At 38.0% G+C, this 13,443-nt stretch overlaps 1 protein-coding gene across 1 annotated transcript in view; it reads left to right on the forward strand.

Annotated features, from left to right (window-relative positions):
• The window catches only part of epha5 (EPH receptor A5), a gene marked incomplete at both ends in the record, with an annotated part of 64,358 nt that overhangs the window by 14,481 nt on the left and 36,434 nt on the right, over positions 1-13,443 (forward strand). Inside the window, one exon of the mRNA XM_079256573.1 lies at positions 771-1,491. Coding sequence (XP_079112699.1) covers positions 771-1,491 — 721 coding nt within the window. The remainder of the gene's footprint in view (positions 1-770; positions 1,492-13,443) is intronic.

Here is a 13,443-nt window from a genome sequence, read left to right on the forward strand (position 1 = left end):
CTGTCCAACGACATGCATATTAGGTTAATGGGTTACTCTAAATTCTCCCTAGGTGTGAATGTGAGCGTAAATGGTTGTTTTTCTTTCTGTATTGGCCCTGTGATGGACTGGCGACCTGTCCTGGGTACACCCTACCTCTTGCCCAATGAATGCTAGAATAGGCGCCAGGCTCCTGCAACCCCTTAATTGGCTGTACTATTTAATAAATGAATGAATGAATGAATGTTTTTTAGATAAAAATGGATGTCAAAAATAAAAAAAATTTCATGCTTGCAAAAAAAAAAGAAGCCATCTTCAGGGTGGCGATAAGTATTCCTGTGGTTTAATCCAACTGTAGAGCTAAACTTTGTATAGTTCAATATATAAACATGGATTTTTGCACCTCTGATAAAGCTGCAAAAATAACATTTTTCACATTAAGTAAGTAAGGCACAATGAAATTAGAGAAGTTTTAATACATGCGATGTGGTGAGGTCTCAGAAATGGTCATTTGGCACCATCTTTTAACTGTCCTAATTCAGGAATCTGTTGCCACAAAGGAGACAAAAAAAGAAACAAAAGCTTCAGAAGAGAAAGATGGGTTGGTTGGATTGCAGTATAATAATATCATTATGTAAAAATCACATTTCACATTCATCCTCGTGTGTTGTACTTACAAAAGACATTTGGAAATGCATGTTGATATTTTCTTTATCCTTTCACAGCATGTCATGCTTTGAAGTAAATACACTGTCTCTAATGATAAAACTTTTACCTTCTGTCTGCCTCAGTGGGAGGAGATCGGGGAAGTTGATGAGGACTATGCCCCCATCCATACTTACCAAGTTTGTCGGGTGATGGAGCAGAACCAGAACAACTGGCTCCACACCAACTGGATTCTGACTGAGGGCGCCCAGCGAGTGTACATTGAGCTCAAGTTCACCCTGAGAGACTGCAACAGTCTGCCTGGAGGGGTCGGGACCTGCAAGGAGACTTTTAACATGTACTACTATGAAACGGATGGTGATGAGGAGGAAATGGAGGATGGACAGATGAGAGACGACGTCGGAATGACAGAGGAGGAAGACAGGGCAATGAAGGAGAGCAGGTACATCAAGATTGACACCATAGCGGCTGATGAGAGCTTCACAGAGCTGGACCTGGGGGACCGTGTGATGAAGCTTAACACGGAAGTCCGTGATTTGGGTCCTCTGACCCGGAAAGGCTTCTTCTTGGCATTTCAGGATTTAGGGGCCTGCATCGCTTTGGTGTCGGTGCGGGTTTTCTACAAACGTTGCCCATTCTTGGTGAAGAGCCTGGCTGAGTTTCCTGACACCATCCCAGGATCGGAGGCGTCGCAGCTAGTAGAAGTCGTGGGTCACTGCGTCAACAATTCCCTGCCGTTATATGAGCCTCCCCGGATGCATTGCAGCGCCGAGGGGGAGTGGCTGGTGCCCATTGGGAAATGTGTTTGCAAACCAGGATTTGAGGAAATCAGTGGATCTTGTCAAGGTGAGAGTGGAAAAATTAACTTGCACTAACTATCATTTCATTTGATAAGTGGCTCAGACAATTAAACTACCTTCTGCTTCTTGTGCCTGTTTTTATCTGTAGCTTTTTTGTTGTTGTCCATTCTTCCAGTTTTCTACCTTCCATGGTTTTTGTAAGTTCATATTGTGTGTTTGTTTTGGTTGCCATCTTCCTCCTGTGTTTATTTTCATACCCATGTGCATGTTTATTTTTATTCTGTGTGCTTGAGCGTGCACATATTTGTTTATTTTTTTACTAAGAGTGTTTCTTACCCTGTGTGTGTGTGTGTGTGTGTGTGTGTGTGTGTGTGTGTGTGTGTGTGTGTTTGTGTGTGTGTGTGTGTGTGTGTGTGTGTGTGTGTGTTTCTGCCTTGCCTCGTGGAGGGTATTCCCCGAAGCCCTGCAGCACTTTGCTGCTCTCATAAAGCAACTTTTCTGCTTTGACTCGTGCCCAAACACTACCTCCGCCGACCTTAACTGCCATTTCCATGGGCACCCAGGGTCTCTGTTTTTCTCTGCTTCCATCCTCTCCTTACTGTCTTTTGAACTACTCAATTTTCTGACTCTCACTCACTCACCGGTACAACCTGGAGCAGCCTGAATGCCATGGATAAATTTGGAATTCAAAGAACAGTAAATCTTTGTATTTTAAATGTGTTATTTTGGCAATTTGAGTGTGTATTATTATTATTATTATTATTATTAGAATAATTATTAGGCTCATTTGTTGAACTAAAGAATTTATTAGGTGCTAATATGTAAAAGTTAAACTCTTCAAATGCACAAAATTTGAATGATTCTATGACTTTTCTGGTTCATATTTGTGTACAATAGAGATGTGCAGCCCCAACTGAGACAAATTCAAATTGCATCTCGTTACGCCGCTGGTGATATGATATATTGGCGATACAGTGAATCCCCCTACTGACGCAGTGGAATTTACCCATTTATGATGCACTTCATTAATGATTTGACAACAATTTGACTTTTATAAACGGCTTATTCAACAAATTTATTAGCTTTTCTCTTGGTTATAATTGACATCAAAATGATGTTGTCCTTTTTATTTCCCCATCGCGGAGGAATTTAACACTTGTTTCCTTTTTTTTTTCTTTTTTTTTTTTAAATTCCATTTTATCTATTGTGTTGTCTGTTTTGTAATCTTACTATCTTTCACAAAACACTTAAAAACATGCATATGTTGTATATATCCTCTTCACATATTGTCTCATTTCTGTTCCATATTTGATGTTTACCAACTGCAGCTGCACCTTCTGGTTCCTGTATGTTTTAATGACAAACCACTAAATTTAATTAAATTTAGCTTCATTTGTATTGTGCCACTTCACAACAATGTTATCTGAGGGCACTTCAAATCATATCAAAAACTTGGATGCAGAGATAAACTAATAATAGATGTAACCATTGGTTTCACAGATGCATTTAGCTGGACGTTCACACTGAAGCTACTGGTGTGGTTAAATTGGTGAATCCTAGTGTACATGGACATGTTAAACATCTTGCATGCATGTTTAAGAAGGCAACAGGAGTTTTGCACTTTTTTTGTCTGACAATAACTGAGTTTACATCCAGCTGACCAGCAACCAGTGTGAAGCAAACTCTTGAAGTGTTGGTTGATGGAAACTTCTAATCAGACTCATGTCCATTACCTGTAAATAGCAGGTACCTATTGTTCCACCTTAAAGAGTGCATGGTTGCCACTGCTGGCCATGGATTGGGAGTAAAGTAAGTGAATATCACAATGAATATCATGATGTTGTTAAAAGGAATAGTAGCAACCACTAAAAAAAAAAGTCACGGGCCACGTAGTACAGGAGTGTCAAATTCCAGTCCTGGTGTCCTGCAGGTATTTGTTGTTTCTGCACCTAAACACCTGATTCAAATCAAATCAATCCAACAGCTTTTTGTTAACCTGTACATTGTTTTCAGTCAGGTGTGTTGGAGCGTGGAGACAACAAAAACCTGCAGAATACCAGTCCTCTGGGACTGGAGTATAGCACCTGTGATGTAGAAGGTCTCAACCCATCTCCAAGCCATGATCACCATCTACTAATCACAAGATGGCTGCCATTTAGCAGAGTTAGCCATCTCTGCAGAGGCTCTGCTTCGTCAAACATGGAATCTCTGTGGGGAGATCATTAGGAAACAGCTGTCAGTAGGCCGCTGGTCTGCCTGGAGTCATGCTGCCACAGACTGTACTGTCAGCCAGACTCCTGTTACAGATGTATGCTTTACAAAGCTAATCCATAACATCATATTCTACTTTATAGCTGTAAGACTAATCGAAATGATGCAAATACATTTCTGCAGTGGTCAAAAGCATCATCTCATTATATTGTTTTTGGTACATGAGGGCATTGCTGAAGCATTGTTATAGTAAGACTGAGGAGAGGAGAGTACATTCATGATAATGTACAAGTCAACAGAATGAAGAGACGAGTGCAGAGACAGATGAAGGAAAAAGACATTAATAAAAGATAAATTGTTCCAAGGAAAGGACATGATTTCAAAAGATGAAAGAACATCTGAGTAGCGTTGTGTTGTGATTAGCCTTCATTAATGTGCCATATCGTCTCGAGCAGCTAATTAAGGACTTGAACCCTTTGGTCTGTTTTGTCCAGCTGAATGAGCTCAAGCCTGCAGGAGAGAATTATACTACATGAAAAGTTGCATGCAGTATAAGTCCACAGGCTTTGACTTTTGTCTTTTGCATATTGTCTTGGTTTCCAAAGGCTAGAAAAGCTGATTTCAGAGACTACTGGACAGGTCATTATATAATTGATTGGGAATGCAATTTCTTTTGGAAGGATAAGCAAATGTAAGCCACCTTTTTGTAAATCTGTTCTGTATTGGGTTTTCTATTTGCGATAAAACCCAAAGCAATATAGAGGGAAAATTATTTTTTTCCTCCTTTTTTTTTGTTTTTAATATGAATTAAAATCGACTCAGTAAAATTGCATGACAATAATTCTGTGCACGTCTGAATAGATCATTTAACCTGTTCTCACATTTTTCCATTTGGCCCAAAAGAGGATTTTTTTTTCTGCACCTGTATGCAGTCTGTCTGGGCGGCACAGTAAATTAAAACTGTATCGTCTTTTGTGGTGTAGACCGGGCTGAAAAGACAGACGAATATGGTGTTCCCTTTGTACTGATATTTTCAATCTTGTGTTTTTTACCTGATTTTCATTTTAATGAGCTTCAGTGTTTTGTATTCTTAGAACATGAAGTTGTATAATGTATATTATTTTTTAATTTATTTATCTTTTGCTCTGTTTAAATGTTTAAAATGAACAACTTGCACATTCAAAAATAATGCTCCATATTTACATGAGCAAGTAAAATAAAATCCTAGCAATTAACCAAACTGGATTTTTTATTCTCTTTATGGTTTCATATGCAGATTAGACTGTTAAACTGACAATCTTTGAAACTGTCTACAGAGAGCAACGAGGCAGGGTTTTTTCCTCTCCAGCAGCTTTGTAACCATATGTGTTCGCTCCCACAGTAAAGACTTTTTTTTTTTGTGTGCATTTCAGTCACTCATGTTGGAGTGTGAAGTGTTGAATTCTAGTTGGGAGACACTGAAAGAGTGTCTGGACTCCATACTGTGAAGAGTTATGCATTCAGTGTCTTTCATGGAGGGAAAGGAATTCAGAAATTTGCAGAACTTTGACTGGGTGTAATAGTTTCATTTTTACCATGGGGGAGGGAAGGTGGTTTGAATATGATTCTGATATGCCTTCCAAGTACTATTCTAAAACCAGTACTGAAACATACTGCGGTAAAAACCTAGACTCTAGGAAATTAATGAGAGAAATTGCGAGAAAATTGAGCTTTTATTTCCTATTATTGTTTTCAGTTTGATAGCTTGGCAGACTGTAAAAGCACCCTGAGAACGTGTTCTAAATTGTCATTTTGTGATCCAATTTAGATGAATAAAAGATGATAAAGAGAAAATGCATGCAGTAGAGTGCCGACCTCTGCCAAACTGCAATATTGAGCACTTGTGTTGAGTTAGCTTTTGTGCAGAGTTGTAGTGTGCTTTCTTATAATCCTGCACCATCATTACTGCGAGGGTTAGACTTACAGTTGGTGGTATGTTGATCACTGTCATGCACACGTGATGTGCAGGTTTTTTCTTTTTCCTTTTTATTTCTCACCCAAATGTTTGTCTCTGACAATATCTTAACATTAACATGCAACATTTTTAACTTTGCACTGATCAAGGTAAAGAATTGGCTTAAATTTATTGTTCGAGCTTATTATGTTTATAATTGTTTTAAAAGCGATGTGCACTAGATAACCTCGTAATATCAGTGTCACAGTTCATCATTTGTCTCTGCTTGTCTACAGTTTGATCTCACTTGTCTGTTCCATTCAAGTTTCAGTCTTTAAATGCTTTACAATTTTGTGCCATGGGACTTTTTTCATTCAGTTATTTCTAGTTATTACCTTTATTTGTCCACAGTTGAGCTATGTGCAGGATCATTGACTTGATTCTCAGTTGCACTTCTCCCGAATGTTGCAGAGAGGGGCCTACGCTTCTTCGTTTGCTAGCTTTTCTTCTTTTTTAACGAGATTTGCATCAAGTTTGAAATGCTTGAATACAAAGATCAACTGTTAAATGGAAAGAATCAGTTTTGAGAGTATGTCCAGTTTGGTTGGATTAAAGTGGGACACTTGAAGACAAGCGCTGGGTGTAGCTGGTCTTAGCAACCTGCCAGCTCTGGTTAAGTTGTTTTGCAAGTAGGAAGTGTGAGTTTGTCTCATTAATGGAGCAGGTTAGAGAAATCAAGCCAGAATATGTTGTTGTAATTACTCTTAGTTTTACCGTAATAAAAGCTTGTGGTCACAAACTAACACACATTTTACTTAAGTGCAATGCTCATAGAAACCCCCCTTCATGGTGTACATTGGCATTTTTCTGCTGGCTTCATATACTTCTTGCTTTTGCTTCAGACACCAACTGTGGATGGGTAGACATTTGGATTTTCAGTCATGTGTTGCCACTGTAAAAATTGCAGGGAACAGAGAGGATAAAGGCACACCCACTGTACCTGCAGGGAGTGGAAGCATAGCTCTATACAAACATTCACACACACACACACACACACACACACACACACACACACACACACACACACACAGTACCCTGCTGTGGCACATTGATAAAAACCATTGGAAAAAGTATTTGTATTACTAGTATTTTGGTATTCACAAAAAATATTAGTACTCCTGTATGTTGGTTTTACCAGTTAGGTATGATTAAGATTGACCTTTTTTTTTATTTTTTTATTGGCCATCTGTATGGATGGGGCTGCATGTGCTGCCTGGTCGAGTATAATTGAATGTAGCCTTTGTGAATGTAGGACAGAACTCATTGACAGCTCTTTTCCTCCTTTTTATTGTTTTTTTTCTCTTTCCTGCTGGTATTATTCTTTCTGATTCACTTCCTTGCTGTTTGTCTGTCCTGATACCTTAGTTGTCCATCACCCAACCTTCTTGCTCTTTTTTTTTTTTTTTTAACTTTGTCCTTTGTCTTTTATTTCTTTCTGTGACAGCTTATCTCTCATTTCTGTCATCCCTCTTTCTGCAGTATATTAGCACACTCCTATTGCTTACACCTATCTGTTTCTCACCACTTTTTTGCTTTTCCTCATTAAAGATCTTTCCAATTTCTTCTAGCAATAGACAAGCACACCTAACAACACCCTCCTTCACCACTCATCAATGCTCTTAAACAGACTCTTAAATACACATGCACCTTTCTATACAAGAGGCTAAACACAACGCCAACTATCCAGTCTGTGTTGTATTGTTGTCAGATAAAGATATTGTATGTGGCTGTGTCCAATGTCTATATGCTCCTTCACTAAGGATAAGTGGTGTTGGTCTGCCATAAGAACAGTACAAGTGAAGGAAGAAGGGGGGGCATCATCAGATAAATGGATGGATGGATAGAGGGAACAGCAGGTTGGGTACAAAGGAAGGCAAAACAAAGGGACACAAGATGAATTGAGGATTTCACACTACAGGGTGCACGGGCAGAGAGATGGATGAATGTTGTTTCAGGGGTGATGGCGACAGTGGAAGGATAACGGAGGATAGAAGTGGGCAGATGGATGTTGAGATGGATGATAAGAAGGAGGGGTACTGTTGATTTAGTTCAGCCTTGAATACATGACTTAGTCTGAAAATGAGAATAATGGCTGAATAAAGCATTGAAGTTTTTTGAATTATGAGTTGACTAAATATGAGCGGAAGGAGGGGAACAGTTTCCTGGTTTTGAGGACACTATTGTCAGGAAAGGACATTTAGTGTATATAGATCATGGCATATCTGCTTAGCTAACGAAACAGTCCCACCAGTGATGCATGACAAAATGTTGTGTTAGAGCACCGCAATAGATTTAAAAAAGAAAAGAAATTACTAGCGTGTTGAGTTGGTGGAATGACATCTGTCTGTGACAAGGCCACAGCCAAAGTTCAACTTGAATTAGTTTCCTGTTAAATGCATGTTGTTAATTAATATAGTACTGTGCAATTTCAGTTTTAAACTCCGAATTATCCATTAATCCTCATTAAATCTGTTTCTCTGTTAATTAATGACATGCTTGTATTTGGAAACATGCTATTTTATTCCTATAATTGTATTTCATTTTAGATAAATGGATTCTCTGAACTTATGTAAATGGCTCGCATCACCGATTTAAATGGCTTATTCTCATGTTTATAAATCTAAATGGAATATATTGAGACCACAAAACTGTATTGCGTTTGTTTTTGCAACTCTTCTCTCTTTTTTTTTTTTTTTTTCAGTTTTTCTTTTGTTCTGTTGGTAAATGCAGTGTGTTCTTATATTGAAGTGTGTTTGCACCTGACAGCCACCGTAGTATAAGGCTATTTAACAAATTGTAGTATATGTATATTACTAAGCCATTTAATATCGTCAGCTACTATTTATCATTATTTTTAATGTTTGTACTCTACATGTACTCTGCTGTTTAGATTACACATAAGATGCTCTTAAATTAAACTGCATTTCTTCATAAATTATTTGCAGTTGTTGATAAAACTCTTCCTTTTTAATCCCATCATGGCAATACCATAATCTTCAATGTTTGATTTTTTTACTGTAGAATATGATTTTATATTGGCCTCTATTGTTGAGATAATAGGATGAAAGGGCAAAAAGATTCACTTGATTTGATTTGATGAAATGTTGCGTAAAATAAAGAGTAAATGCACAGTTGAAATGCTTTTAATGTTTCTGTAGCAATTCCTGGAATGATGGAACAATGGTACATATGCTGAAGGAAATGGAGTAATGACAGAGTGGCGGGGGGTGTAAACGATGGGGATGGCGTCGAGGACGGATTGAAAGGAATGTGCATCAATCAACAGCTGGCTTTAGTGTTGGAAAGATCAGAAAAGGGATGACCAGACATTAGAATGACAGGATAAAAGCTGAATGCCAGGTTTTGAAGATGGAAAAGAGGGAGGAGTTGAATCCTAAGATTGGCAACTTGGTGATGTTGAATTCCAGGGACAAAAGAAATAAGACTAGGAGGTACAATACAGGCAGCTAAGACTGTGGAAGTAGAAGGCGGTAGGGGAAGTGAGGGGGAGGGTAAGAACAGGCATGAAAGAAAGAGGGGAAAAGCAGCCGATGGGGAATATGAATGAGAATTAGGACAACTGTTGGTATCATCAATTAACAGAATTACCGAAAAAATAGCTCTTCAATGTTGACATAATAAAACCATGGAGCATTTTGTTCAGAGATTACCATGTAAGTGTGTCATGGGTAAGACTGGATCCCCCTTGATACTTTGCTTCAGTGAATTGGCCTCCCTGATATCCCTCTGTGTTTGACTGCCTGTCAGATGCCACTGTAGAACATGTCAAACTCGATCTGGTCACAGTGGTGGTCCTGCCTTCAAACTGTCTCAGTGGAGTAGCAAGTATCAGGAAGTTTCTACCCTTTTCCTCTGGAGACTAATGGGATAGCAAGGGAGAAGCTCACACTTGGAATTGTGGAACGTGTGGTGACAAGGGTGTTGTAGTCCCTTGCGAGACACAGATACATGATCTTGGCCTCATCGGATAAACATCATGTTCTGATAAAGATATAAGTGCTTGCAGTACCTTATATCAGTCCTATTTTTCTTCCTCCCAAGCAGCACAATTAATGCCCACCTTATTTCAATTTTTGGATGGATTTTAATTCAAATCCGGTTTATAAGTAGCTGAAGAAAGAGAACAGGTTTTCTCATAAAACTGCCAAAGGAGACATTTTTTTTCTTTTGTGATTCATCTGTGTATTAAGGTTAATTCTAACTATTTGATTGTGTTGATGCAAGGTAGCAACCCAACTTCCTGATAGCAGAACTATAACTTAAAACCAGTAGAAATAAGATAATTCCCTGCCTCTTTTTGTCCTGTCACATTTTTAAGATTAAAAACTATATTCAGTCATCTTAATTTACATTGGAGGCATTTATCTTTATAATTAATGTGAAACTGTATGGCTTCCTGATGGAATTCACCCCCTGTGTAGTGTCCTCCTGTATTCATCCCTGTCCCCTTACCTTCTCCCCACCCCCTCTTCATCACCCCATCATCTCAACATAGTGATGCTGTCATGACAACTAAAGTGCTTTCTGAGTGCTTGTTGGGTAAACTGACTTTCCCAGAAGTGCTTCCTCCCTCTCACCCTTCCCCCTGTCAATGTGCACACTCATCCTCGTGTTTCTTTTCTTCACTTGTGAGGCCTTAATATGATGCAGAACTCTAGCCTGACTCTTAACCTCAGCATTAATCATCATATCAGATGTGTAACACATATTTTGACTTAACATAACAATAAATAAGCCCATGTCCAACATAACCCTTGAAGAACACACTTTTGAATAACACAAGATAACCACAGTGTGCTCACAAAGATAGATGTGCAAGAACCTACACACACACACACGCATAGATGCACATTTCTGAAGTTGATGAAATATTAATAAAATGTTTCATTCAGCAGAGCCTGCTTCTTTCCATGAAAGCCTGGTTGTCTCCTGAGCCTCAGTGAATGGTTAGGACTGGTTAGACTGGTACTTAGGTTCACTTCCAGTGCATTAAGTTTAGATTGATGGATACACTGTATTTATCCCACAACAGAAATGACTTTGTCACTGGGGCGAATTAATTAGAAGGTAACAGTGCAAGGCGAAAGTAATACATGTAATATGCACCAGTCAGAACCATAGATGGGTAAAGTGAATAAAACATTGCCTTCTTGTAACAAAGCTGGGAAATTATGCTGGGAAAACCTGTATCTTCGCACTTAAATGGATGTCACTAAAAATTACTATCTGTGGAAACATAATTTAAATGTTCAAAGATACCACTCTGACAGGATCTTCAGACCCCCCCACCCCATGAATTCATTAGCAAGATTCTCACCATAAATACAGCATTCTGGGTGAGTCTTGTCCTTTTTAATGAAGTAAAAATGAAAACCTATAGCCTTTAAAAATAAATAAAAAACAAATAGGGACTCATGGAATCTCTGTTTTGTTTGTCAGACACGTTTTATTAATTAAATGTTGCAGGAAAAATCAAGGTTACCAGGATAAGACCGGAAGCGCTCCACCTGATCACTGACCTCACTGAAGCCAGTGAATGAATAAAAACTGACTGGATAAACTAGTTGTAGCCTTATAATATAACTTTTTTTTTCATATTTTAAAATTTTGACTGTGGATTTGCGTTCAGTGGTTGCGTTCAATTCGTTCAATGGTTGTGTGAAAGATTCTTATGACCCCAATTTATTTACTTTGAGATCTGTTTTTTTTTTTTTTTTTTTTTTTTTTTTTTTTTTTTTTTAATTTAGGCTTAAATAAGTTCTCCAAATACCAGTTCTATTTGAAAAAATATCTTGTTGCGTTAAAATAATTAAATTAAATTAAAAAAATAAAAATAAAAAAAAACTTGGTTGGACTTGTGTGGCTCTGGTCTTAATTTCTAATCACAATGACTGAATGGTCAAAGCCTCGGGGAGGCTCTGTGCTCTTTGGGGAAAACCTTGGGGGTTCTCAGATCCCAGGTTGGGAATCACTGCTTTAGAATAACTTGAAGAGCCTTATGTCTGTATCTTAGCTGGTTAGAACTGTTTTGGAGACATGGAGAGAACTTACTCAAGTATAGACATGTTGTCGTAATGTTTTGCCTTATAGATTTAATTAGATTATAGATTAAATTATCGTAAATAGTTGGCAGTAAGAAAATATAAGTATTTACAGATGGTTGAGCGATGAAATTATTTGAGGATGAATGTGATATATTAGAAAAATAAATATGGGGCAAAAAAAGCTGTGATAATTTATTTACAAGCAATATAATAAAATCACAAACCAAATAAGAAATACTGAAAATATGTTTACTTTGATATTATGTACAATTGTCAATGTTGGAATAAATGTTTTATCATGTATAGCTAATTAACATGAATCTGTTTTGCTAAAAACTGAACTGCCCTGGTAAAATAAGAATCTGATTGTGAGGCATTCAGATGGATGGTAAAGGATACAGAAAGAAAAATCAGTGGAAATGCAGCAGTAGCTGTAATCAGGAACAAGCCATGGCACCACTAATCAGAGCTACAGTGGCTGTCTTCCTGCATTGATACCACAGTGTGCCGTTTACAGTTTACCACCAAAAAACAGAGTGGCAAGGACTTCAGAGTTGGCACAAAGGTCACCGGTGGCAATCCGTTTTTTGTGACAGACAGACAGTGATGGACACAACAAACAATAATCCCAATGGATGGCATCCAAGAAAAAAATAAAATAGCCTTTTTCTTTGGTTCAGCTCTGCAAAACTAAACTAAGAAAAGAAACCTTTGTAAATATTTGAAGCACATGATTTGCACTTTGGAATACCTCACATAGTGGCCATCTGATTTGGTGTGAATCTGTTCAGGTATAGGGTTCAGTTGCTGGCACATTGGTGGAGACTAATATCTGAAAATCAAAAGTTCGCTACATGTTAACGTGATGAAATGATGTAAGACTACTACCGTGATGACTAGTTTAACTATTTTACCAAAACATCGGGCCAGCATTTGTTGATCTTGTAGTCGTCATCATCACCATGCATTGACTGTAAATCTACCATACTATCCTTATAACTCTTTCCAGATGATTTCTTGTCGAAAGCTTTTGAGAGCAGCTTGACCTCCTAGTTTCTGCTTCTTGCCTGATTGTGAGAATAAATGGGTGCTGAACAATGACCTGCACTGTTATACCCTCAGACAGGAAAACCCCACTGACTTGATTGTATATTTTTATGGTATTATCATCTGCCTTTGTTTGCATTCACACAGGGATATACATGAATATGTGCATACACACACAGCGGCACACACATACAAATATGACGAGAAAACAATAATATGTGAAGGTATGAAACTCATGGATGCACACACACAAACAGGCCGGCGTATGATGTGTTTATATTTCTTAGAGCAGTAGTTTACTGTGGGACAAATACAGGAAAAGGATATTTACTGTTTCCTTGACTGGTTTATTAGTTCACAATCCTGTCAGCAAACATTCTAGGCGTTGCATTGAAATGCAGCCTTTTAAATGTTTTGTGTGTAGTGTGTTCCTTTTGGTAATGTTTACTTCTATGACAGTACTGCTTAGTTTCTGTACCACTGAGCGATAGAGGAATAAAGAAAAAGCAAATGGATTTTGCATGCAAAAAAACGGCATTTCATTATAATCGATTGCCAGTCTGTTTGACTTTTAGTGGTTTTACAGTTTAAATTTCATTTTCCACTAAATGTCAGATTATGAGAGACTTTCACTTTTTACACAGGAGTGCATTTGTTGCATTAAAGTGGATTGTTTCTCTGC

The sequence above is a fragment of the Telmatherina bonti genome, assembly GCF_933228915.1.
Source record: "Telmatherina bonti genome assembly, chromosome: 17".
Lineage (NCBI taxonomy): Eukaryota > Metazoa > Chordata > Actinopteri > Atheriniformes > Telmatherinidae > Telmatherina > Telmatherina bonti.